This window comes from Colossoma macropomum, unplaced genomic scaffold (genome assembly GCF_904425465.1).
Source record: "Colossoma macropomum unplaced genomic scaffold, Colossoma_macropomum, whole genome shotgun sequence".
In the NCBI taxonomy this organism is placed as follows: domain Eukaryota; kingdom Metazoa; phylum Chordata; class Actinopteri; order Characiformes; family Serrasalmidae; genus Colossoma; species Colossoma macropomum.
In genome coordinates this window covers 7,025,199-7,052,963 of record NW_023494810.1, presented here as the reverse complement: position 1 = coordinate 7,052,963, position 27,765 = coordinate 7,025,199, and the positions used below count along the sequence as shown (strand labels likewise).

Genomic DNA, 27,765 nt, shown 5'->3' with positions numbered 1-27,765 from the left:
AAAAAATGAAAGTAAATATATTATTCCTGCCACTGCCACTGTAAAGAAATCCATTTTGGTGACCTGAATAAAAAAAAATTCTCAAACATTTTTCTGTTACTATATACATTGGTAACAGTTGATATAATGGTGTGTCACAATGGTTGTTAGAATAATGCAGAGTACTGCAATGATTTAATGGGCACTTTTACTTTGTGATGAATATTATTTTGTGTATAATCATTAAACTGTCCAAAAAGGAATCTAAATCAATAATATATCTCATTCAAATAAAAATAATTAATTTGAATTTAATTTGCCAGTGTTAATTCCACACATGTACTGTAATGATGTTGTGTCAGCGACATTTGGCGCCAGGAGCCCCTCTCCATCACTATCACCCTTCCACCTGCTCCACTGAGACATGGACTTTGTTCCCAGCTAGAGGGTCACTGAGCATGTGGCAGGCCCACACTCCTCATTGTCCATTTAAGCTCTACCATTGGCTACAAACTGTGAGAACTTCCAACAAGCCCAAGACCCACACATTCATATGGAGATGTGGGAGTATAAATAGAGGAGACTCAGCCAGTGTAGATCAGACTCACTCTACACAGAGAGATCTACAGCACTGAGATACAGCCATGACTCCTGCAGTCACTTCAGCAATGACCATCTCAAAGGAGCACCTACCTCTCAACAACAAGGTAAACTGAGAACCTGCTGAAATTAAAAAATGACTATTGTTGTCTTACTTTATAAATGGTCAGCAATGTTCTGGGTCCAGTTCAATAACCATGTTCTCCTTTTGTATCTGCAGTTGAGAAAGCCAGTGGTGGAGAAGATGCGCAGAGATCGTATCAACAGCAGCATTGAGCAGCTCAAGACTGTCCTGGCTCCAGAGTTCCTCAACCAGCAGCACGACTCCAAGCTGGAGAAAGCAGACATCCTAGAGATGACGCTCAACTTCCTGAGACGACAGCAGCAGCAACAGCCTGCATTCTCCACCAGTTCAACAGCTGTCAGTCAAGGCTTCTCCAGATGTGTCCATGAGGTTCTACACTTCCTGTCCAAAGATGATGTGAAGACACAGTCTCAGAGAAAACTGCTGAACCACTTCCAGAACCTGCAGCCATCAACAGAAGAGAAATGGAGGGAAAGTGATCTCTCTCTGCTGAGCTCCACAGACCAACTGACCATCAGCAAAGAGAAGAGTTCAGTTCAGAGCGCCCTCTGGAGGCCCTGGTAGAAGTCTTCAAAATAAATAATTACGAGACATAGTGTCTGATGACAGACGTCTATATTAGACTGTTTATAGGATTAGGACTTGTATGTTACATTTGTGACTTTATTTTACTTCCCCTGTGGGGAGACTTTTGTATTGAAAATTACTGTGACATGTAGATCTTCTATAAGGTTTTTATGTGAATCCCTTGAACTACTGATAGCTGCTGACTTCAAGGATCTACTTTTGCCTTTTAGGAAGGAGAGAAAATAACAGAGCTTCAAAATGAAGCATGCTTGAGTGTAAACGTTTATCAGACTTCTTTCAGATTGAAAACTTGTTTACTTAGCCAGTTTTCGTGCTTTAAAAAAAGCAGAATGTTTTGTCTTTGTGGATGTGTTTATTATTCGATGACAATTCATAATGAATATTTTAATATTAATGTCTTTGCTATTATTTTAGTAGCACAATCGTCATTCCTCTGATTTTCTTACATTGATAAATATTTGTCATTTTCAGAATTCTGTCTTTTGTAAAGACGACTTCAAGTTGTTAAACCTGTTTTGTCTTAGCACAACTGTCGTTCCTCTGGATGTTCTCATATTGAGAAATTGTCTTTTATAAAGACTGTTTTATCCTGTTAACCTGTGTTCTGTATTTCACAGAATTTTTGAGCAAATCGTGTCATATTGACACAAAGCACTGAAATCTATGGAAATAAAATCTTGATTTTACTAAATTTTTACAGACTTTGTATGTTTTTCTAGTTTGCATATACAAAAACATCACACAATGTTCTGATGCATTTTGCACATAGTTATGGGTGATATGGAAAACTAAACTAGCAAAATTAAAAAATTAGATCAAATTACGCAACGAACAATTTCAACAATATGTAATAGATGTAACAGTGACTGGCTCATTAAATCATTATTGGTGAACAATAGTCCCAGTAGAATTATCAGGATTTCTGACAAAACACAATTCACACGCTAAAAACATCATGTTTGTTACGACCCCACGTTTTGTCTGGGTGCTGTGGGATCAGCAATGTGGTATTCAAACGCTGAACTGGTGATAAAGGCATAAAAGCACGAGGAACAGACTCTCAGCTTTTAAAGCCGTTTTATTATAACCAACCACTAAAAATGCTGTGCTATGATACTTAGTGCCACACTGGAATAATCAAACTGAATTTGTCACACTTTTTGTAATTTTTGTAATCATAATGTTTTGATGTACATGTTGCTCATAGGTAGGTGATGTAGGAGTTACGTATACTGGGACAGTTTTTATGGTTCCCTTGAGGATCCTCATGAATTAATTTAACTACTAACAGCTGTTTAACTAGCCTTGGAGATTGTAAATAATCTGCCACATTATTAATCATTACATCTTCTGTTACGATGTCAAGCTTGTAACAATCAACAAACCCTTTTTGGTGCCACACAGAGCCATTTTCAAAAAGGTTCTGTTTAAAACTATATACAACACATTCTCCATCAATCTGAAGAACCATTTCACCATGCAGAGAACCACTTAAGCATGAAATGGTTATATGTAGAATGCATGGATCTGAATAGAGGCATTAGTTTTACTAAAGAACCCTTGAAGAACCATCTTTTTTTAGAGTGTAGAAGTCTATTCCATCTGGTTCCCTCGGTCAGACGGGTGGGCACTGCCCCGTGTACTTTGTTGGCCAGGGACATGTAGTGTAGTTAGTTTTTGTTTGATTTTGCAGTGTAGAGTACTTTTTGTTTCAGAGTAGGTTAGTGTGGGTGTTTGTTCTTTTCTTTGGTGCCATTCACAGTTTTGATTCTTCCATCGTGGCACTAAGTATCATAGCACAGCATTTTTAGTGGTTGGTTATAATAAAATGGCTTTAAAAGCTCTGAGTGTTACTGATCCCACAGCACCCAGACAAAATGTTGGGATGTAACAGACATAATGGTTTTAATTGTGTGAATTGTGTTTTGTCAGAAATCCTGATAATTCTACTGGGACTGTTGTTCACCAATAATGATTTAATGAGCCAGTCACTGTTACATCTATTACATATTGTTGAAATTGTTCGTTGCATAATTTGATCTAATTTTTTAATTTTGCTAGTTTAGTTTTCCATATCACCCATAACTATGCACAAAATGCATCAGAACATTGTGTGATGTTTTTGTATATGCAAACTAGAAAAACATACAAAGTCTGCGAAATTTAGTAAAATCAAGATTTTATTTCCATAGATTTCAGTGCTTTGTGTCAATATGACACGATTTGCTCAAAAATTCTGTGAAATACAGAACACAGGTTAACAGGATAAAACAGTCTTTATAAAAGACAATTTCTCAATATGAGAACATCCAGAGGAACGACAGTTGTGCTAAGACAAAACAGGTTTAACAACTTGAAGTCGTCTTTACAAAAGACAGAATTCTGAAAATGACAAATATTTATCAATGTAAGAAAATCAGAGGAATGACGATTGTGCTACTAAAATAATAGCAAAAAACTTTTAAGTAACATTTTAAAAAATAATTATGAATTGCAGCCATCAAATAATAAACATATCCACAAAGTGGATGTGTGAAATGTCTAATACAGACAAAACATTCTGCTTTTCAACAACAAAATAATGATAATCACAATAACTGGTCAGGTGAACTAATTTTCAGTCTGAAAGTCTGATATCATAGTTTCACAATCATGCATGCTTCATTCTGAAGTTCTGTTGTTATCTCAGACCATCACTCTCCTTCTTAGAAGGAAAAAGTAGATCCTTTTGAGGTCAGCAGTTATCAGTAATTCATGGGATTGACATGAAATGCTCATAGCAGATCTACCCATCAGAGTATTTATACACCATCCTCCACACAAGAGAAGTGAAACTGTTAAAACTTTTTTTCACAAAAGAAAAAATTCTATACAGAGTCCAATATAGACATTTGTGATCAGACATATATTTTGTCTTTGTAGTTATTTTCATTCTGAAGGCATCTACCAGACAGTGCTAATGGCTGAACTGAATGAAGTGACATTTTCATGGTCATCCACGCTTCATTGTAAAGGTCTGATATCATCTCAGACAATGTCATCACTCTCCTTCTTAGAAGGAACTTTGGATTCTTCTGAAGTGGACAGATTTCAGTAGTTCATGTGATTCACATGACGATGGAAACTCAGTGGAGTATTTTGAAGTACAGGATTCTCCCCAACAAGGGAAATAAGCTCAAACAGTCTTTTGGCAAAGGACTTATATAAAATATCATTTTTTATAATACAGTCTAATATAAACTTTCATGATCAGACAAATATTGTTTCATGGCTATTTTCAGGACCTCCTTTCAGGGTCTGTGGAGCTCAACAGAGGTAGATCACTTTCCCTCCATTTCTCTTCCCTTGAAGGTTTTGGGGTGGTTTTGCAGCTTCCTTTGAGACTGAGACTGACTTCATCTCTTTTTTGTACAGGAAGTGTAGAACCTCATGGACACATCTGGAGAAGTCTTGACTGACAGCTGTTGAACTGGTGGAGAATGCAGGCTGTTGCTGCTGCTGTTGTCTCAGGAAGCTGAGCGTCATCTCCAGGATGTCTGCTTTCTCCAGCTTGGAGTCGGGCTGCTGGTTGAGGAACTCTGGAGCCAGGAGAGTCTTGAGCTGCTCAATGCTGCTGTTGATACGATCTCTGCGCATCTTCTCCACCACTGGCTTTCTCAACTGCAGATACAAAAGGAGAACATGGTTGGTGAACTGGACCCAGAACATTGCTGACCATTTATAAAATAAGATGGCAATAGCCATTTTTTTTATTTTAGCAGGTTCTCAGTTTACCTTGTTGTTGAGAGGTAGGTGCTCCTTTGAGATGGTCATTGCTGAAGTGGCTGCAGGAGTCATGAACAATGTCATCTCAGTGCTGTAGATCTTTCTGTGTAGAGTGAGTCTAGAGTGAATCTACACTGGCTGAGTCTCCTCTATTTATACTCCCAAATCTCCATATGAATGTGTGGGTCTTGGGCTTGTTGGAAGTTCTCACAGTTTGTGGCCAATAGTAGAGCTTGATCAGACAATGAGGAGTGTGGATCTGCCACATGCTCAGTGATCTTCTAGCTAGAAACAATGTCCATGTCTCAGGAGAGCAGGCAGGTTGTGATGATGGAGAGGGACTCAGAGCGCTGTATGTATCTGGGAAGGTGGTGACCCTTTAAAGAGGGCAGATCTGCTGCCTGATGCTCAGATCAGTGCCATTAAGAGAACATCACAGTTCACACACATGTGGAACTGACGCTGGCTAATTAAATACAAATTAATCACTTTTATTGAGAAATATGTACATAACAACAGTTGTGATTTTAGGTTTCTTTGGATAGCAAATATCTAAAATGACTGCACAAAATAAAACTCATTTGAAAAGTATTTAGCTAGGAAGTCAAACTTTATATGCCATGAAAAACTCAGCAATCTATTTGCAGCCACTCTGATGCATGGCTATAACAAGGGCTACCTGTGTATATAGTACATATGACTAAAATATTCAAGATAAAACTGCTTTTAGTCATTACAAAGGGAAATAAAAGATCAGGCCTGTTTTCTTGTTTATTGAAAAAGTAGCTCTGATGTTGTAGATGCTCCATGTCTTGCTTCAGTCCAATTGTTGCAGATGTTTCTTGTGTCTTCATGTTATTAGTGAGTTCTCAGCATGCTATCAGTTAGTTTTCCATCTTTTGTCCCCTTTGTGTTGAAATCAGTGGACCAAGGTGATGTAGGTTTGCTTAGGACTCATTAGATGAGACTCACCATTTGTTGTGAATGCTTCAAGATCTTGACCATGCATGTATGTACTACACATGTACGCTAAATGTAACCAAAAGAAAAATCCAGGAAATTATGACTTCAAGCATTCCTCCTTCATTTGTCTAGCAAGTAAGTACAAAGGAGTGGCGTCGCCAGAACTTCATTTTATTGGGGTCTGGTTACAGGTTGAGTGAAGATAACGACTACCAGCTAGTCAACTAGACTGCTTCACTGTTCTCTTACAATGTTATGCAGAGACATGTAGGGTGAAGGTATGAAGACTGCAATGTTTCTGTGGTCTTTTGCAATACTGAACTTTATTTTTTTACCATGGTCAGTTTTACTGATTAACTAGCTCTATAGTCAGGTAAGTAGCCTACACTAAAGCACAGCTCAGCCAAGTTCCCACAATCTACAGAAACAGTTGTGCAGACTAATGCTGTGTTTACATGTTTTATTTGGAGGAAAAAAGCATGAGAAGGCAAAACCTCAGCACCTATGGGTTCATCTTGTAGTAGTGCAAGACAAATTCAATGTTGTAACATTTTCATTTTTTGAGGGGGTTTAGAAGGGTGGCTGGGGGTCTTCTTCTTTGTGAAAATGGTATACAAGATGGTGTAATTAGTGATTTACGCTAATGACAAGTAAAGCTGTTTAGTAAAGTTCCTCCTAATATCCATAAGTGTGTCTACTCCCCTGTGTGGGCCTGTAATATTTATTGGCTGGTGGAGTTTAGGACATTAATGACCTTTGACTGTGATTCTTCCCTCCAGAGCTTTCCCACACTCTGACCATGAAAGAAAGGATAAAGAACAATGGACGTGTGTCTCTTCACATGCTAATGTGTCTTTGAAACAGATCTTGAGAAGAGGCCCACTCAAAGATTCATTTGTATGGACGGTCGTTTATGGGACTTTAACAAAAGACACCAAACGTTATAGTATCCTAAAGTTACTACTGTCTTTAGTTTAAAAATTGTTCCGTAGAATCTCGTTGGTGATCTGACAAGTGTACAAAGTAAGTTTAATTAATTTAGATACATATAGGTTTTGTTCTACCGGTATTGTTGGACAACCATACCCAATATATTGAGTACTTCAGCATTTGAGCATTTAGTTATCTGAACATAGTGTTGCCCTCCTATAACCATACATGTATTTTTTTTTTTCAACTGGGATCTTAATTTTATCATGTTTAATTGAGGGTCTTCTAAACAGCTGAGGTTAATTCCTTTCAGGTGTTGAAGGATTCTTTGCACGGTGAAATGGTTCTTCAGATTGATGGGAAATGTCTTGTATATGGTTCTATATAGAACTCTTTTTGAAAATGGTTCTATACTGCACGAAAAAGGGTTCTGCCATTGTTATAATGTCAAGCTTGTTACAATACAAGAACCCTTTTTTATACAGAACCGTATACAACACATTCTCTATTAATCTGAAGAACTTCACCATGCAAGAACCATTTAAGCATTTATGGAACTATATGTAGTTCTCATGGTTTTAAATAAAACCATTGCCTTTACAAAAAGAACCCTTGAAGAACCATCTTTTTTTAAGAGTGTAGCTATTATAGAAAAACATAAGTCTATTGGTTGTTGTCTGTGAAGCATGTTGGTTTGGTTTGGTTTGGTTTGTTTTGTTTAACAAAAGATGTATTGATGTGCTCTCTATTCTGTCAGTGCTGGGGCTCCAGATTTAGTGAACTCTCCCCTTATTACTATTAATAACAAAATGATATTCTTCATCCATGTGTTTCAGTTTTTCTCATGTTTGTTTTGTGTGTTTGTGAGTTTGTTTGTAATGAGTTGTTTGTTTACTAACTTGGTGAAACTGTGTGTCGGTGTTGTGTGAGCACTGGAGCTCCAGGTTGAGCAGATGTTTTGTAGCTGTGGGTCAGTGTGAGTAGAGAGCGTGTCTGAGTTTCCCACACTGAGTCGTCTGTGCTGAGATCAGTGGAGTACAAAAGCTGCAGAGAGCTGAATGGATCATTAGTGCTGGTTAAAGACTGTGAGCTGTATTGTAGACGGAGTCTGACGTCACTCACCATCTGGAGGGAAAGATCCTCACTGGCTGAGATGTGACATCACTGTTCACAGTATCTTCACTCTTACACAGAGATACATGTGTTATGTATATTAGCACCCATTAAAAACATTTGCTTTATTGTTGTTTCCACAATTTCTTATTTACACTGTCATGATGTACTTTTTTCTTTTTTAAAGTTGAATTCAGTATAAAATATTATACATTTTTGGACACTTTGTTGGAAAGCATTAAGCACAATGTTTACATTTCATAGTTAAACTGCAAAGTAATGGAGTTGTGTAAAGTCTACACTGTTGATTAGTCATGTTTTGTCAGTATATTTCTAGATGCTACAGTCAGTGTTAGTCTGATTGTGAAGTGCTGAACAGTGTAAATGTTCATTATCTGAGCTGATCTTTTGAAGCTCTTCTAATCAGACAGCACATTTAGCTGTGAAGGTAACTGGTTTCCTCTGGTCAGAGCTTTCAACACACTACCCATTCAGGGAGCCCTAAATAACAGAAGTGTGTCTATTCAAATGCTAATTGTTCATTGAGGAACACTGATTAACAAGACTCTCTTTTTTTCATCATGTAGCTTATTTTACTGCAGTAAAACTATGGAAAGAAAAGTGCTCTATTTTTACTCTCAAGATTAGATTAGGCTTTATATCTGAGAAATGATAAAGTATTTGGTAAAATGGTTGGTAATTGATAATTATACATGTAATGAATTCATAATTATGCCTGTAATGTCTGATTATAGTAGATAAAATTACTGTGTATACATACACGCTATGATCTGCTGCTTTAAAATCTACATCGCTGCAAGACAATGTATTATAGATGATGCATAATAAATAATTCGACGTATAATAAACATCTGTTAAAGTTGAAAATTTCCAGGAAATCCTCAACTTGTGATGTTATTGTGTGAACTGTTTCTGCGAGGGGCATCTCTGGGCCAAAAAAGACAAACAGCTTCAGCTGATTCAAAATGCAGCTGCCAGAGTTCTGACTAGGAGTAAAAGAAGGGAACACATTTACCCCCATTCTTAGATCTTTACACTGGCGATCAATCTGTTACAGAATAGATTAAGATACTATTACTGGTCTATAAATGGCTTAATGGTGCAGGAGCAGCGTATTTATCTGATATGCTGCAGCAATATGAGCCGAGCAGAACTTTCAGATCATTAGGAACTAGACAGTCCTGCTGAAGGTGAAGACTAAACATGGAGAAGCAACGTTTAGCTTCTACGCTGCTCTTATATGGAACCAGTTGACAGAGAGCATTATAAGAGCCCCGACACTGGACATTTTAAAATCCAGGCTGAAAATGTTCCTATTTGAGCAGCTTTCAGCTCAGTTTAAAACACTGGGCCTATTCACCAATATCTTACTAAGTTTGTTCTTAAATGTGTTCGTGAGAAAGGTCCTAAGAAAAAGTCTACATCAGATTAATGACGTGTTCTTAAACCGCAGAATTGTTCTCACCTTTGTGCTCTTGAGTGTAGATTCTGTTCTTACCTAAGAACAAATCCCAAATAAGAAAATACTGGTGAATGTCAATCATTGTGAAAACTAGTTAGTGGGTTTTAGTGGGAGTTAGTGGGACATTTCTGTTTAGGTGAATTTCTGTTTCTGGTTGGTGAATGAGGCCCCATGTTACATCTGCTGTCTTCTAACGGCATTTTAATATTCTAACTTCATTTTTTAATCAAGTTTTTTAATTTCTATTCTACCATATCTTTTTAAATTGTAATGATTTCCCATTTGTAAAGTTCTTTGACTGATTTTGTAATGTATGAAAGGTGCTCTGGAAATAAACTTGCCTTGCCTTTTAGGAGGCTTTAATTCCTGCCAAACGTTTTTACCTGGATTATTAAATATGTAATCACAACTAAAGAGCAAACTCGCTCATTCTGACAGCACAAACCAAGAGTGTATCAATTTATAATCTTTCTCTTTTTTAATACATTTTAAGTGTGTGTGTGTGTGTGTGTGTGTGTGTGTGTGTGTGTGTGTGTGTGTGTGTGTGTGTGTATCTATGGGCCATATCTATTTCATTTCTCCCAGGGGAAGCATGCCCCCGGATCCCCTAGTAAAGGCGTAGCCCACATATAAAGTGACACCACTGGTATCCACCAAATGATCCCAGAATCCTGGTGATCATATGGGGATAGTTGGTTTTCTACGTGTGTTTCCACAATAAAATGACTCTTTTTATCAATTAAATGATGATGGAAAGTTACCATCTATTTACACTGACTTCACTGACTTGACTTAAGCGTCCCAAATCAGCGGGCTACTCTATGAACTCTATTTATACATTTAGAAGCTAATTCAAATCAAAGTTCAAAGTATGTGAAATTTAGTAAAACTAGGAATTTATTTTCGTAGTTTTCAATGATTTGTGATAATATATATCAACATTTTGAATTCTGCAATATACAGAGCATAGTTTAACATGGTTTAACAATGTCGTCTTCACAAAAGACAAATACATCAATTTACAAAAGAATAAAATCAGTGAAAATATCACTTTAAATTCTGTAAAAAACAGAACCTAGTTTAACAGGATTTAACAAAACCATCTTTATAAAAGACAAATTTAGATTTAAAAAGTAATTAAATCAGTGCAGAATTAAATCTACAGAAATCTTTCTCAGTGTGAGAATATCTAGAGGAATATTGTGCTGTGACAACAGAAGCTGCATCATTTCCATTGGAAATGTTCAAATATTCAGTATGAATTGTAAACATTCAACAATGAATGTATCAACAGAGGATGTGTAAAATGTCTAAAACAGACAAAAAATTCAGACTGAATAGTTTCCAGCTAAACTGAACACGAATGACAGTGTTTCAGTTTCACAGTCATTTATGCATCGTTGTGAAGCTCTGACAGTGTCATCATCGTTCTCCTTCTTAGAGGGAAAATTTAAATCTTCTGAAGTTGTCAGTTTTCAGTGGTTGATGTTGATTTCACATGAAATCCTCCAAGAAGATAAATATGTATTGCAGCATTATAAAGTAGGAAAAAAGCTTTAAACAGTAAATATAAAACTTCACTCCAAAAGTCTGAGATAGTCTAATATAGACTTCTGTGCTCACAAATGTTTTGTTTTGCAGTCATTTTCATTCTGTAGGCATCTACCAGGGCCTCCAGAGGGCGCTCTGAGCTGAACTCCTCTCTTTGCTGATGGTCAGTTGGTCTGTGGAGCTCAGCAGAGGGAGATCACTTTCCCTCCATTTCTCTTCTGTTGATGGCTGCAGGTTCTGGAAGTGGTTCAGCAGTTTTCTGAGACTGTGTCTTCACTTCTTCTTTGGACAGGAAGTGTAGAAGCTCATGGACACATCTGGAGAAGCCTTAACTGACAGCTGTTGAACTGGTGGAGAATGCAGGCTGTTGCTGCTGCTGCTGCTGTTGTCTCAGAAAGCTGAGCGTCATCTCCAGGATGTCTGCTTTCTCCAGCTTGGAGTCGGGCTGCTGGTTGAGGAACTCTGGAGCCAGGAGAGTCTTGAGCTGCTCAATGCTGCTGTTGATACGATCTCTGCGCATCTTCTCCACCACTGGCTTTCTCAACTGCAGATACAAAAGGAGAACATGGTTATTAAACTGGACCCAGAACATTGCTGACCATTTATAAAGTAAGACAACAATAGTCATTTTTTAATTTTAGCAGGTTCTCAGTTTACCTTGTTGTTGAGAGGTAGGTGCTCCTTTGAGATGGTCATTGCTGAAGTGACTGCAGGAGTCATGGCTGTATCTCAGTGCTGTAGATCTCTCTGTGTAGAGTGAGTCTGATCTACACTGGCTGAGTCTCCTCTATTTATACTCCCACATCTCCATATGAATGTGTGGGTCTTGGGCTTGTTGGAAGTTCTCACAGTTTGTAGCCAATGGTAGAGCTTAAATGGACAATGAGGAACGTCCAGCTGCCATATGCAGGGTGATCTTGTAGCAGGGGATAATGTCCATGTCTCAGTGGAGCAGGTGGAGGGATGGAGGGATGGAGAGGGACTGTGTGAATCTGGGAAAGTGGTGACCCTTTAAAGAGAGCAGATCTGCTGCCTGATGCTGAGATCAATGTCACTGACAGAGCACACATCCATCATCACGGTGCACACGTGTGGAGCTGATGGTGCTCACTTACATTCCACTGTATCACTTTATTCTTATGCGTCATCGAGACATTTGATAGATTAGCTTTTCTAATTAGTTATCTCACATTTTTGTCATGTTCCAGACATATTCTACTTACAGTTGTATGCAAAGTTTTGTGCACCTTGGTCAAATTCCACATTTTGTTGAATTTTCTATGTGAAAATTAGTTAATACATCCCATACAGAGAAGTATGCAGCGCACAATTATGAAAATGCCATATTTAAGTAATTCCCTGAGGAGAATGTCTGAATTTTCACTTGAAAAATCAACCTCACTTCTAATTTTACTGAGCGTGTTCAAACTTATTCACTTATTCACTCAGTCACTCCATCAGATCTGCTTGGTGAAGTTCTCCACATCGTAAGTGTGTCTATTCTCTTGTGTATTGTCTAAATATTGAGGGTTCAGGATATTAATGACCATAGACTGTGATTCTTCCCTCCAGAGCTTTCCCACACTCTGACCACTGAAAGAGAGGATAATGAACAATAGAAGTGTGTCTCTTCACATGCTAATTCACCTTTAGAAGATCAGATCTAGCCACTGAGAATTAGGGTCAGGGTTGAGGAAACAATGACCTTTAATGGAATTTACTGAGTCACTAAACATCCACAGCTTTTCTAAAATGACTAACTGATTGTGATTTTGTTGCTCTGGATGAACTTTTTCACTTTTTCTCTGACTTATTACAGCTTTCAACAATTGTTTTGATCACAACCTCTATTCATAATCTTTTACTCGCCTATAGGGTCTGAATACCTAAACTGTTCTTTGCCTGTTGCATTGTTAAATAGTTCTTCTCAGTAATTAAATTTGTTTTATTTTGTTCTTTAAAGAACCTAGATAATTTGTTGCTGAATGAGTAGTTTGTTTACTAACTTGGTGAAACTGTGTGTCGGTGTTGTGTGAGTGCTGGAGCTCCAGAGTGAGCAGATGTTTTGTAGCTGTGGGTCAGTGTGAGTAGAGAGCGTGTCTGAGTTTCCCACACTGAGTCGTCTGTGCTGAGATCAGTGGAGTACAAAAGCTGCAGAGAGCTGAATGGATCATTAGTGCTGGTTAAAGACTGTGAGCTGTATTGTAGACGGAGTCTGACGTCACTCACCATCTGGAGGGAAAGATCCTCATTGGCTGAGCTGTGATGTCACTGCTCACAGTATCTTCACTCTTACATAGAGACATACAGCACTGTGCAAAACTCAGAGACCACCTTTTTGTTTATTTAATCTCCAGTCAAAGTGGTCAATTTTCAGTCAGAAAAAAACAAGAAAAGAATGTTCAACAGAAAATTACACCAAAGCCTCAGACACTAAGTATAATATCATATCTATCAGTATTCCCCTAGATAATAGAAGTGTGCCTATGCAAATGGTAATTATCTCATTAGAAATTCTAATGAGTCCCTTGGGTGATTCTTCAGTCAGAGAAACATTTTTATTTTAGGAAAATAATTATTATATTTTCACAACTAAGCTAATATGTGTAAATATTTTTCATTGTACTTCATTAATGACATTTTCTTACTTTTTATGAGTGTGAAAAAAACATTATCACTCTGCTAAAGCCTGAGTAGACTGATAAATCAATGTGATGATCAGTTATTAATCTCAGTGTTACTGAGCTCTGCTAAAGCCTGAGTAATCTGATAAATTAATGTGTGATCAGTTATTGATCTCAGTGTTACTGAGCTGTTCTAAAGCCTGAGTAATCTGATAAATTAATGTGTGATCAGTTATTAATCTCAGTGTTACTGAGCTGTTCTAAAGCCTGAGTAATCTGATAAATTAATGCAATGATCAGTTATTAATCTCAGTGTTACTGAGCTCTGCTAAAGCCTGAGTAATCTGATAAATTAATGTGATGATCCGTTATTAATCACAGTGTTACTCAGCTCTTTTGAATTGATGAAACTAAACAGTCTCCTTAACAGTGATTGTGTTCATGGTGATAAACTTAGCATTGGTGTTGTACTGACCTGCGCATGTTTTACATGGCTATGTACATGCCATTATCACATAGCTTCCCACTTTACAGTCAAATTTGCAAGATGTTGTTATTGGGATATGGTAAATTGTTTGCATAGGTCATGCGACAACAGTGGGATTATGGGAGTAGAATCGGACTGAAGCAGGTGCTGAGAGCCAAAATAATGTTTTGGAACTTCATTTAAATAAGACATTTTTTTGAAACATACAACCAGAAGAATTATGTGAGGAAAACTAACAGCAGTAACAGTGAGGAGCAGTGTGAATCAAACAAAAATGATAACAACAGAGTTTTATGCAGTAGAGTTTTATTAAAAAATATGTATTGTAATTATGTTCTGAATGTTACTTTTTGTGCTTTATTTAAATACATTACTGAATACATTTAGGACAGCGTACTCAGTATTTATCATTACTATTTTTTCTAAATATTCTGGCCAACTTTGGCTACATCTGCTGTAAACATATTTACCTGCATTTAACAGCCACTGTGGTCTCTAAATTGAGATTTTCTTGTTTAAAAACTAGGAAATCACCCTTCTGATGATGTACTTTTAAGGTGGGCAAAACATTTGCATAATCTCAACTGCTTTTAGGTGGAAAATCAGGGGTGTGTTGAATAAAATGTTTCAATCATCTATAAAACTGACGAGGCTGAAGGACACAATTTTGCATTACGGAAGACTTTATACACAACAAAAAACATGTTAAACTCAACTTAGAGACCAGGATGCTCCGCTAAAATTCATACCTCAGTATACGAGATTATTTTTAGTAAGGAAGACTCATTTTTATTACTGTGATGAGCCGCACCAGAGTAAAGCCTAAACAGGTGCTTCTGTTTTTAAATCAAAGTCACTGTAAGAGTCTAGAATGAGTCTGGAATGAAATGATGACTCTGATCATAATAGCTGGAAAAACATTTTAGATTTCCTGTAATTTCTCCATTTCTACTCTACCTGATTGATCCTGGAATCTGGATCACTTTATTGGAATATTTTTTTTTTCAAGATAAATAAATGAGGATCAACTCCAAATTCATGTATTCTTTGTTTACAAATTAAAAATGATAAATAATTGTGTCTGTGACTTCAGTGTCAAAGCCCCACATCTATGAGTTAAATGTGTATATTTAAACATGCTTGATTTGCTTTCCTGGCCAGAAACATAAAGGAAAAAGGTCAATGCACTTGAAAATTAAGAAAATTAGATTTTTATTTCCATATGTTTTTTTGACTTGTGGTAATATCACAGCATTTGCCTGGACAATTCTTCAACATAGAGAACATAGTTTAACAACTATAAGGAGTCTTTACAAAAGACAAGTTTAGAAAGAGTCAAAAGAATGAAAGCAGTGAAATTGAGTAAAATGAGCATTTTACTTCCAGAGGTTTCTTTGATGTGTGGTAATATATCAACATTTGAATTTTGCGAAATGCAGAGTTTATCATGGTTTAACAAAGCCATCTTCACAAAACAATAGTACAGATTTACGCAATTAATTAGTGAAAAGTTACAGAAATCTAGATGAATGTTGTTCTGTGACAACAGAAACTAGATAATTTCCACTGGAAACGTTCAAATATTCAGTATGAATTGCAAACATTCAGTAATGAATGTATCAACAGAGGATGTGTAAAATTTCTAATACAGAAAACAAATATTTTCAGACTGAGTAGATTCCAGCTAAACAGAAAAAACAGTAAAATTTTGAATATAAATTTCAATTATTTGTGATAATATATTACAACATTTGAATTCTGCAAGACACAGAAAAGAGTTTAACATGGTTTAACAAAGTCGCCTTTACAAAAGACAAATTCAGATTTATAAACTAAAATCAGTGAAAATCTACAGAAATCTTTCTCCGTGTGAGAATATCTAGAGGAATGTTGTTCTGTGACAACAGAAGCTAAATCATTTCCATTGGAAAAATGTTCACATATTCAGTATGAATTGCAACCATTCAATAATGAATGTGTCCACAGAGGATGAGTAAAATATCTAATACAGACAATTATTTTTCAGACTGAGTCGTTCACAGATAAACTGAAAACTATATCAGTGTTTCAGTCTGAAAAAGGAGTAACAGAGTTTCACAGTCATCCATAATTAACTGTAAAGGTCTGATATCATCTCAGACAATGTCATCACTCTCCTTCTTAGAAGGAAAATCTGGATTTTTATTAAGTTCAATTGTTCATGTGATTCACATGAAATCCTCATAGAAGATGAAAACTCAGTGGAGCAGTTTGAAAATTTCCCCTCAGAGGAAATAAACTTTAAAACAGTGAATATAAAACTTCACTCAAAGTCTGAGATAGTCTAATATAGACTTTGTTCACATATGTTTTGTTTTGCAGTCATTTTCATTCTGAAGGCATCTACCAGGGCCTCCAGAGGGTGCTCTGAACTGATCTCTTCTCCTTGCTGATGGTCAGTTGGTCTGTGGAGCTCAGCAGAGGGAGATCACTTTCCCTCCATTTCTCTTCTGTTGATGGCTGCAGGTTCTGGAAGTGGTTCAGCAGTTTTCTCTGAGACTGTGTCTTCACTTCTTCTTTGGACAGGAAATGTAGAACCTCATGGACACATCTGGAGAAGCCTTGACTAACAGCTGCTGAGTTGGTGGAGAATGCAGGCTGTTGCTGCTGCTGTCGTCTCAGGAAGCTGAGCGTCATCTCCAGGATGTCTGCTTTCTCCAGCTTGGAGTCGGGCTGCTGGTTGAGGAACTCTGGAGCCAGGAGAGTCTTGAGCTGCTCAATGCTGCTGTTGATACGATCTCTGCGCATCTTCTCCACCACTGGCTTTCTCAACTGCAGATACAAAAGGAGAACAATGGTGAGTGAACTGAACCAAAAACATCACTGATCATTAATAATGTAAGATAACAGTAGTTATTTATTAAATTTTAGCAGGTTCTCGGTTTACCTTGTTGTTGAGAGGTAGGTGCTCCTTTGAGATGGTCATTGCTGAAGTGACTGCAGGAGTCATGGCTGTATCTCAGTGCTGTAGATCTCTCTGTGTAGAGTGAGTCTGATCTACACTGGCTGAGTCTCCTCTATTTATACTCCCACATCTCCATATGAATGTGTGGGTCTTGGGCTTGTTGGAAGTTCTCACAGTTTGTAGCCAATGGTAGAGCTTAAATGGACAAATGAGGAACGTCCAGCTGCCATATGCAGGGTGATCGTGTAGCTGGGAACAATCTCCATGTCTCAGGGGAGCAGGTGGAGGGGTGGAGTGATGGAGAGGGACTGTATGAATCTGGGAAAGTAGTGACCCTTTAAAGAGAGCAGATCTGCTGCCTGATGCTGAGATCAATGTCACTGACAGAGCACACGCCCATCATCACGGTGCACACGTGTGGAGCTGATGGTGCTCACTTACATTCCACTGTATCACTTTATTCTTATGCATCATCAAGAAATTTGATAGATTAGCATTTCTAATGTACTTATAGTCTCAGTTCTGTCATGGTCCAGACAAATATGCAAAACTTTGGGCACCCACTGGTCAAATTCCATGTTTTGTTGACTTTCAAAGTGACACATGCTCTACAGAGAACAGTTCAGTGCATAATTACTGTTTATTTGCTGGATTTAGCATATGTTGGAAAAACAGACATACAGACAGACATACAGACAGACAGACAGATAGATAGATCTAAATTTTGGTCCAAATGTATCAGGTCACTCTATCAGATCTGCTTGGTGAAGTTCTCCACATCGTAAGTGTGTCTATTCTCTTGTGTATTGTCTAAATATTGAGGGTTCAGGATATTAATGACCATAGACTGTGATTCTTCCCTCCAGAGCTTTCCCACACTCTGACCACTGAAAGAGAGGATAGTGAACAATAGAAGTGTGTCTCTTCACATGCTAATTCACCTTTAGAAGATCAGATCTAGCTACTGAGAATTAGGGTCAGGGTTGAGGAAACAATGACCTTTAGTGGAATTTACTGAGTCACTAAACATTCACAGCTTTTCTAAAACGACTAACTGATTGTGATTTTGTTGCTCTGTATAAACTTTCTCACTTTTTCTCTGATGCTTTACAGCTTTTACTAACTCTTGCTCAGTTTGGTAAGCTTATAGATCTGAATAGCTAAACAGTTCTTTGCATGTTGCACTGTTAAATCATTCCTCTCAGTGATGAAAAACCTGAGATGCAGCACCGTTTCAAAAAGTTGGGGCACTGTGCAAAATGGAGTGCAATGATGTGGAAATCACTTAAATCATACATTCAATTGAAAATAGTACAAACACAACATGGATGTTGACACTGAGTTTTTTTATGAATTTATGCCCATTTTGAATTGAAGGCAGCATGTTTACCACTGTGTTTGTAGTTCGTAACAAGCTTGTTAGACAGTTTGTTGCTGAATGAGTAGTTTGTTTACTAACTTGGTGAAACTGTGTGTCGGTGTTGTGTGAGTGCTGGAGCTCCAGAGTGAGCAGATGTTTTGTAGCTGTGGGTCAGTGTGAGTAGAGAGCGTGTCTGAGTTTCCCACACTGAGTCGTCTGTGCTGAGATCAGTGGAGTACAAAAGCTGCAGAGAGCTGAATGGATCATTAGTGCTGGTTAAAGACTGTGAGCTGTATTGTAGACGGAGTCTGACGTCACTCACCATCTGGAGGGAAAGATCCTCACTGGCTGAGATGTGACATCACTGCTCACAGTACCTTCACTCTTACATAGAGATATATGTATGTTATATGTTAGCACACTTTAATAAATACATTTGTTTTATTGTTGTTCCCACAATTTCGTATTTAAATTCTAATTTGTTTTAAAATGAATTTGTTTTAGTTTAAATCAGTCTTAGATTATTATAGATTTTAGTAATTTTACTGGAAATCTTCACACACAGTATAAAAGTTTTAGTATTAAATTATAAATTAGCTCTGAGGGCTCATTTAAATCTCACACTAGTGTTACATTGTATAATTCAGAATTTTGTGCATTTGGAATTATGAAAAATTTCTACATTTGATGTAATCATAATCCAGCAGTATATTTCTAGATGCTACAGTCAGTGTTAATCTGATTGTGAAGTGCTGAACAGTGTAAATGTTCATTATCTGAGCTGATCTTTGAAGCTCTTCTAATCAGACAACACATTTAGCTGTGAAGGTAACTGGTTTCCTCTGGTCAGAGCTTTCAACACATTACCCATTCAGGGAGCCCTAAATAACAGAAGTGTGTCTATTCAAATGCTAATTGTTCATTGAGGAAGACTGACTGTCAAATCTCTGGTTTGTTTCTGCTTGTCATATATATATCCCTGTATCCCTGTAGAAGCATGTCCAGACCCTTCTTGTGAAGGATTAGTATTCCTTCCACAAGTCATATCCCTGGCATCCACAAAATGGTCCCAGAATCCTGCTGACCATAAGAGGACGTTTTGTTTTAACCTGTGATATATATATTTTTTTTTATTTTCTTGTAAATAATGATGGAAAGTTCATTGACTTTACTGACCAAATCAACAGAATTACTCTATGAACTGTATTTACATTTTTAAAAGCTAAGTGAAATTAAACTTCCATGCTTTTGAAATGTCTTAAAATTAGTATTTTATTTTTATAGATTTCTATGATTTGTGATAATATATCACAATGTTTGAATTCTGCAGGACAGAGCATAGTTTAACATGGTTTAACAATGTCGTCTTCACAAAAGACAAATACATCAATTTACAGAATAAAAATATCAGTGAAAATATCACAACGTTTGAATTCTGCCAGAAGCAGAACATATTTTAACAGCATTTAACAAAGTCGTCTTTACAAAAGACAAAAACATCAATTTATAAAAGAATGAAATCAGTGTAGAAATAAAGCTACAGAGATCTTTCTCAATCTGAGAATATCTAGAGGAAGCACAACAAATTAGTTATTTCCACTGGAAATGTTCAAATATTCAGCATGAATTGCAACCATTTAGTAAAGAATGTTTCCTCACAGAGGATGTGTAAAATATCTAATACAGACAAAATTTTTTTCAGACTGAGTCGTTTCCAGATAAACTGAAAACTGTGTCGATGTTTCAGTCAGAAAGAAGAGCAACAGAGTTTCATAGTCATCCATGCTTCATTGTAAAGGTCAGATATCATCTCAGACAATGTCATCACTCTCCTTCTTAGAAGGAAAATCTGGATTCTTATAAAGTTCAATTGTTCATGTGATTCACACTAAATCCTCATAGAGTATGAAAACTCAGTGGAGCAAAATATAAAACCACACTTAAAGTCTAATATAGACTTCTGTGCTCACATATGTTCTGTTTTGCAGTCATTTTCACTCTGAAGGCATCTACCAGGGCCTCCAGAGGGCGCTCTGAACTGAACTCTTCTCTTTGCTGGTGGTCAGTTGGTCTGTGGAGCTCAGCAGAGGGAGATCACTTTCCCTCCATTTCTCTTCTGTTGATGGCTGCAGGTTCTGGAAGTGGTTCAGCAGTTTTCTCTGAGACTGTGTCTTCACTTCTTCTTTGGACAGGAAATGTAGAACCTCATGAACACATCTGGAGAAGCCTTGACTGACAGCTGTTGAACTGGTGGAGAATTCAGGCTGTTGCTGCTGCTGCTGTCATCTCAGGAAGCTGAGCGTCATCTCCAGGATGTCTGCTTTCTCCAGCTTGGAGTCGGGCTGCTGGTTGAGGAACTCTGGAGCCAGGAGAGTCTTGAGCTGCTCAATGCTGCTGTTGATACGATCTCTGCGCATCTTCTCCACCACTGGCTTTCTCAACTGCAGATACAAAAGGAGAACATGGTTAGTGAACTGGACCCAGAACATTTGTTGACCATTTATAAAGTAAGACAACAATAGTCATTTTGTAAATTTTAGCAGGTTCTCAGTTTACCTTGTTGTTGAGAGGTAGGTGCTCCTTTGAGATGGTCATTGCTGAAGTGACTGCAGGAGTCATGGCTGTATCTCAGTGCTGTAGATCTCTCTGTGTAGAGTGAGTCTGATCTACACTGGCTGAGTCTCCTCTATTTATACTCCCACATCTCCATATGAATGTGTGGGTCTTGGGCTTGTTGGAGGTTCTCACAGTTTGCAGCCAATGGTAGAGCTTGATCAGACAATGAGGAACGTCCAGCTGCCATATGCAGGGTGATCTTGTAGCAGGGGATAATGTCCATGTCTCAGGGGAGCAGGTGGAGGGGTGAAGAGATGGAGAGGGACTGTGTGAATCTGGGAAAGTAGTGACCCTTTAAAGAGAGCAGATCTGCTGACTGATGCTGAGATCAGTGTCACTGGCAGAGCACACGTCTATCATCACGGTGCACACGTGTGGAGCTGATACTGCTCACTTACATTCCACTATTTCACTTTATTTTAGTCATCAAGAAATTTGCTGGATTAGCATTTCTAATTTTCTAAAGTTTGGGCAATCAATGGATCAAATTTCATGTTTTATTGATTTTCTAAGTGGCACATACTTTACAGAGAACAGTTTAGTGCACAGTTACTGTGTATTTACTGAATTTAACCTGTTAGGATAGATAGGATTTTCATACCACTTCATGTATTTTTGGTCCAAATGTATCAGATCACTCCAGCGAATCTGCTTGGTGAAGTTCTCCACATCGTAAGTGTGTCTATTCTCTTGTGTATTGTCTAAATATTGAGGGTTTAGGATATTAATGACCATAGACTGTGATTCTTCCCTCCAGAGCTTTCCCACACTCTGACCACTGAAAGAGAGGATAGTGAACAATAGAAGTGTGTCTCTTCACATGCTAATTCACCTTTAGAAGATAAGAATTAGGGTCAGGGTTGAGGAAACACTGACCTTTTAATAGAATTTACTGAGTCACTAAACATCCTCAGCTTTTCTAAAATGACTAATTGATTGTGAATTTGTTGCTCTGTATGAACTTCCTCACTTTTTTTCTGACTTTTTATATCTTTTGTCTTTTTCTCATATAGATAAGCATATATGGATCTGAATACCGAAACGGTTCTTTGAATGTTCCACAGTTAAATGGTTCTTCTCAACCAAAAAGCATTCTACTACTGGCTTAGACCCTTTTCAGGTACTGTATAGAACCCTTTTTGTTAAGAGTGCATAATAAAAACAAATTTGTTTATGCTTACATTGGTTTAGTTTATTGAGTGCTTTTGTTTTATTGATTTTATTTTTTGTAGCAAGATCTGTCTGTCAATCAATCAATCAGCCAATCGATTAATCAATTTATCTACTACCACTACTACTACTACTACTACTACTACTAATAATAATAATAATTATTATTATTATTATATTATTATTATTATTATTATTGTTGTATTAATTACCATTTCCATCAAACAACTACAAACGCCTTTTTTTACTTATACTATTAATAATGAAATGATGTTCCTCATTCATGTGTTTGTTTTCTCCACTAATATCACATTATGTGAAATAAAGTGAAACGCATTTGAACTCTTTTCTCATGTTTGTTTTGTGTGTTTATTACAGATAATTTGTTGCTGAATGAGTTCTTTGTTTACTAACTTGGTGAAACTGTGTGTCGGTGTTGTGTGAGTGCTGGAGCTCCAGAGTGAGCAGATGTTTTGTAGCTGTGGGTCAGTGTGAGTAGAGAGCGTGTCTGAGTTTCCCACACTGAGTCGTCTGTGCTGAGATCAGTGGAGTACAAAAGCTGCAGAGAGCTGAATGGATCATTAGTGCTGGTTAAAGACTGTGAGCTGTATTGTAGACGGAGTCTGACGTCACTCACCATCTGGAGGGAAAGATCCTCACTGGCTGAGATGTGACATCACTGCTCACAGTACCTTCACTCTTACACAGAGACATACAGCATCGTGCAAAAGTCAAAGACCATCTTTTTGTTTATTTAATGTTCAGTGAAAACAGCCAATTTTTAGTCTGAAAAAAAAACAGGAAACAGAGAAGTACAGAAAACTCTCCAACTCTAAGTGTAATTTCTAATCTATCTGTATTTAATTCTTCCATCTTTCCAATCTTAAAACTAACAGTTACAGCTGTGTTTCCAAAACTGGAGTCCAAAACATTAAGAAAATATACAGAGTGAATGGGACTCCTAACACCTGTGCAAGACCTGGTAGACCCCAAAACTGTCCCCATCAGATAAACAGCACTTAAAGCTCTCATCTTTGAGAGAGAGGAGAAAATCAAGCTGCTTCAGATCTGAAAACATCCACAGGTGTTTCTGTCCATCCTTCCACTGTGAGAAGACAACTCAGCACCATGGTTCTGAAAGGATGTGTAGCTGTTAAGAAGACCTCACTGAGAAAAAAATCGACCAAAAATGAAAATATTCACTAGAACACCAAAACTGGACTTCTGAGTTGTGGATTAATGTTTAATGAATTTGAGTGTGAATTTGTAATTTGTAAGTCTTTGAATCATGAGAAGCAGAAAATGTGACCAACATCTAAGACTGAACTTTGGAGTTGTGGAAAAATATCCCTGTAGATTTCTTTGAAAAACTGAAAGAAGAAAAACTATTTTGATATATTTAATGTATTTAAATTGGTATCAGTTTATGAAATGCATTTTAAGCATTTCTTCTCATTTGGTAACATTAAATAACCCTGTGGAGGTCATCTGTGTCCCCTGACCAGAGCTTTCACACATTTAACCCATTCAGAGAACTCTAAATAATAGACATGTGCCTATTCAAATGCTAATTCTCTCTTTAGAAACTCTTACCAACGAGTCTCTCGGGTGATTCTTCAATTAGAGGAACATGTCTGTCCACCTGGGTAGATTTTTACATGTAGAAACATTTTTAGGTACAAATATTGAATTTATGGCATTTTCTTATTTGTTATGTATGTTGAATAGTACATTGTCTCTACTCCTTCACTTCTCTCTTTAACAAAATGGTAGTGTTTCATTTATTTAACAACTGCTTCATATTTTCTCATGAGATGCATCATAGTGCATTTCAAATTCATATTATATACAATACTATGCAAATGTCATAAGCAGTCTAAGAGAATGTGACAAAAAGGCAATTATCTGGACAGGAAGCACTTATTTGTTAAAAAATAAACATAATAAATACAAATGAAGAGAGAAACAATACTGTGATTTGATGTGTGTGACTGTTTTATCTGAATTATTTCCAGAGCTCTCCTTGCAAAAGTCCAGTATTTAGAGTTACCATCAAATAACTGGAATGAAACACATCAAATGTGCAAAACAAGCATGCCTTGCACATTTAAAAGAGGCTACAGATCAAAGTGCCCCCCCTGCTGTTGCTATCAGACCAACAAAAATGCATTATTTTCTGGTATCCTACAACATTTATTACTGTGATGAGTGACAGAGTAAAGCCTAAACAGCTGCTTCTGTTTCTAAATCAAAGTCACTGTAAGAGTCTAGAATGAATCTAGAATGAAATGATGACTCTGATCATAAAAGCTGAAAAAACATTTTAGATTTCCTGGAATTTCCCAGTTTCTACTCAGTGATTTTATTGTGCTCCATGATCCTGGAACCCGGCTCACTTTATTGGATTATTGTTCTTCCCAAGAATAAATGAGCTTTGACTCTAAAATTCGTTTAGACTCTTTTTTTTTAAATATAAAATGATGAAACTATCTGTATTTGTGACTTTAAAGTCACCAACGTTTTGACTTTGTTCAATCAAGCATATTTATTGTGCTTTCCTGCTCAGTAAAGGGAAGAAGGAAGAAAAGGACAGTGCATTTGAAAATCAAGAAAATTGGATTTTTATTTCCAGATATTTTTATGATTTGTGATTGATATCAACATTTGATTGGGGAATTCTTCAACATAGAGAACATAGTTTAACAACTGTAAGGAGTCTTTACAAAAGACAGACTTAGAAACATTCAAAAGAACCAAATCAGTAAAATTTTATACTGTTCTTCTATCGATTTCTATGATTTGTGATAATATATCACTACATTTGAATTCTGCAAGACACAGAACAGAGTTTACCATGGCTTAACAAAGTTGTCTTTACAAAAGACAAATTCAGATTTACAAAATAAAATAAATCAGTGAAAATTTAGAATAATGAAGTTGAGCAAACTTAGCATTTTACTTTGTGTGATAATATATCACAACATTTGAATTCTACAAGATGCAGAACGTAGTTTCACAAAATCGCCTTTACAAAAGACAAATTCAGATTTACAAAAGATTTAAATCAGTGAAAATCTACAGAAATCTTTCTCAGTGTGAGAATATCTAGAGGAAAGTTGTTCTATGACAACATAGTCACTGTCATTTCCATTGGAAATGTTCAAATATTCAGTATGAATTGCAACCATTCAATAAAGAATGTGTCCACAGAGGATGTGTAAAATATCTAATACAGACAATTATTTTTCAGACTGAGTCGTTCACAGATAAACTGAAAACTATATCAGTGTTTCAGTCTGAAAAAGGAGTAACAGAGTTTCACAGTCATCCATAATTAACTGTAAAGGTCTGATATCATCTCAGACAATGTCATCACTCTCCTTCTTAGAAGGAAAATCTGGATTCTTATTAAGTTCAGTAGTTCATGTGATTCACACTAAATCCTCATAGAAGATGAAAACTCAGTGGAGCAGTTTGAAAATTTCCCCTCAGAGGAAATAAACTTTAAAACAGTGAATATAAAACTTCACTCAAAGTCTGAGATAGTCTAATATAGACTTTGTTCACATATGTTTTGTTTTGCAGTCATTTTCACTCTGAAGGCATCTACCAGGGCCTCCAGAGGGCGCTCTGAAATGATCTCTTTTCTTTGCTGGTGGTCAGTTGGTCTGTGGAGCTCAGCAGAGGGAGATCACTTTCCCTCCATTTCTCTTCTGTTGATGGCTGCAGGTTCTGGAGGTGGTTCAGTAGTTTTCTCTGAGACTGTGTCTTCACTTCTTCTTTGGACAGGAAGTGTAGAACCTCATGAACACATCTGGAGAAGCCTTGACTAACAGCTGTTGAACTGGTAGAGAATGCAGGCTGTTGCTGCTGCTGTCGTCTCAGGAAGCTGAGCGTCATCTCCAGGATGTCTGCTTTCTCCAGCTTGGAGTCGGGCTGCTGGTTGAGGAACTCTGGAGCCAGGAGAGTCTTGAGCTGCTCAATGCTGCTGTTGATACGATCTCTGCGCATCTTCTCCACCACTGGCTTTCTCAACTGCAGATACAAAAGGAGAACATGGTTATTAAACTGGACCCAGAACATTGCTGACCATTTATAAAGTAAGACAACAATAGTCATTTTTTAATTTCAGCAGGTTCTCAGTTTACCTTGTTGTTGAGAGGTAGGTGCTCCTTTGAGATGGTCATTGCTGAAGTGACTGCAGGAGTCATGGCTGTATCTCAGTGCTGTAGATCTCTCTGTGTAGAGTGAGTCTGATCTACACTGGCTGAGTCTCCTCTATTTATGCTCCCACATCTCCATATGAATGTGTGGGTCTTGGGCTTGTTGGAAGTTCTCACAGTTTGTAGCCAATGGTAGAGCTTAAATGGACAATGAGGAACGTCCAGCTGCCATATGCAGGGTGATCTTGTAGCAGGGGATAATGTCCATGTCTCAGGGGAGCAGGTGGAGGGGTGGAGTGATGGAGAGGGACTGTGTGAATCTGGGAAAGTAGTGACCCTTTAAAGAGAGCAGATCTGCTGCCTGATGCTGAGATCAGTATCACTGACAGAGCACACATCCATCATCACGGTGCACACGTGGAGCGGATGCTGCTCACTTACATTCCACTGTATCACTTTATTTTTATGAATCATCAAGAAATTTGCTGGATTAGCGTTTCTAAGTTTGTTTTCTCACAGTTCTGTCATGGTCCAGACATATTCTACTTCCGGTCGTATGCAAAAGTTTGGGCACCCACTGGGCAAATTGCATATTTTGTTGATTTTCTACGTGAAAATTAGTTAAACAACACATGTAATTTGATTGATTGCGTTCAAATCTTTACACAAAACTGTGTACAGCTCTGGTCCAAATGTAGCCCTCCCAAAACTTTCATAAGTACGTCTGTTCTCTTGTGCCTTGCCCAAATATAAACGGTTCAGGATATTGATGACCATAGACCATAAATCTTCCCTCCAGAGCTTTCCCACACTCTGACCACTGATCAACACAGTAAGGAACAATAGAAGTGTGTCTCTTTACATGCTAATTCACCTTTAGAAGATCAGATTCAGCCACTGAGAATTAGGGTCAGGGTTGAGGAAACACTGACCTTTAATGGAATTTACTGAGTCACTAAACATTCTCAGCTTTTCTCTGATTTTATAGATTACAAACATTTTCTCATATTGATGAGCTTATAGAGATCTGAATACCTTTTTGCCTGTTGCATTATGTTAAATGGTTCTTTTCAGTGATTAAAGAACCTTTTAAAAATAGTTCTATGTAGCACCAAAACGGCTTCTGCCACTGTTTGAAGTCTCAAAATCCTTTTGGTACTGTACAGAACCCTTTCTGATAAGAGATAGATTAAACACATTTTGTCGCTGTCCACAGAAAAAACATGTATGTCAATTTTTGTTGATGTTTATTTTTCTAAACCATTTGAACACGGCAGCTGATCTTTACACTGTGTGAAAATTTAATGGTGATTGAACCAACAGAAATGCCCCAAAATCCCTTGG

At 37.3% G+C, this 27,765-nt stretch overlaps 3 protein-coding genes and 3 pseudogenes across 3 annotated transcripts; 1 reads left to right on the top strand and 5 right to left on the bottom strand.

Moving 5' to 3' along the window:
- The first annotated feature begins 502 nt into the window (after positions 1 to 502).
- On the top strand, positions 503 to 1,234 carry LOC118799686 (transcription factor HES-5-like). Its single transcript, XM_036559669.1, has 2 exons — positions 503 to 686; positions 800 to 1,234. Exons 1-2 carry the CDS (start codon positions 624 to 626, stop codon positions 1,226 to 1,228), a joined length of 492 nt encoding a protein of 163 aa, XP_036415562.1. The 5' UTR covers positions 503 to 623; the 3' UTR covers positions 1,229 to 1,234.
- A 3,295-nt stretch (positions 1,235 to 4,529) lies between these two features.
- LOC118799994 lies at positions 4,530 to 5,089 on the bottom strand (annotated as a pseudogene).
- A 6,079-nt stretch (positions 5,090 to 11,168) lies between these two features.
- On the bottom strand, positions 11,169 to 11,953 carry LOC118799684 (annotated as a pseudogene).
- Positions 11,954 to 16,550: 4,597 nt separating this feature from the next.
- On the bottom strand, positions 16,551 to 17,254 carry LOC118799674 (transcription factor HES-5-like). Its single transcript, XM_036559653.1, has 2 exons — positions 17,095 to 17,254; positions 16,551 to 16,979 (listed from the first exon to the last, which is right to left on the bottom strand). The coding sequence occupies exons 1-2, from the start codon at positions 17,155 to 17,157 to the stop codon at positions 16,551 to 16,553; spliced, it is 492 nt and encodes a 163-aa protein (XP_036415546.1). The 5' UTR covers positions 17,158 to 17,254.
- Positions 17,255 to 20,351: 3,097 nt separating this feature from the next.
- LOC118799671 lies at positions 20,352 to 21,135 on the bottom strand (annotated as a pseudogene).
- A 4,729-nt stretch (positions 21,136 to 25,864) lies between these two features.
- Positions 25,865 to 26,513, bottom strand: LOC118799698 (transcription factor HES-5-like). Its single transcript, XM_036559685.1, has 2 exons — positions 26,407 to 26,513; positions 25,865 to 26,293 (listed from the first exon to the last, which is right to left on the bottom strand). The coding sequence occupies exons 1-2, from the start codon at positions 26,467 to 26,469 to the stop codon at positions 25,865 to 25,867; spliced, it is 492 nt and encodes a 163-aa protein (XP_036415578.1). The 5' UTR covers positions 26,470 to 26,513.
- Positions 26,514 to 27,765: the final 1,252 nt, after the last annotated feature.

Bases quoted from the DNA above. Each gene is read 5' to 3' on its own strand.
- LOC118799698 (XM_036559685.1), bottom strand. From the start codon at position 26,469: ATGACTCCTGCAGTCACTTCAGCAATGACCATCTCAAAGGAGCACCTA. The intron at 26,294-26,406 runs GTAAACTGAGAA...TTGTATCTGCAG, and splicing joins ACCTACCTCTCAACAACAAG to TTGAGAAAGCCAGTGGTGGA.
- LOC118799674 (XM_036559653.1), bottom strand. From the start codon at position 17,157: ATGACTCCTGCAGTCACTTCAGCAATGACCATCTCAAAGGAGCACCTA. The intron at 16,980-17,094 runs GTAAACCGAGAA...TTGTATCTGCAG, and splicing joins ACCTACCTCTCAACAACAAG to TTGAGAAAGCCAGTGGTGGA.
- LOC118799686 (XM_036559669.1), top strand. From the start codon at position 624: ATGACTCCTGCAGTCACTTCAGCAATGACCATCTCAAAGGAGCACCTA. The intron at 687-799 runs GTAAACTGAGAA...TTGTATCTGCAG, and splicing joins ACCTACCTCTCAACAACAAG to TTGAGAAAGCCAGTGGTGGA.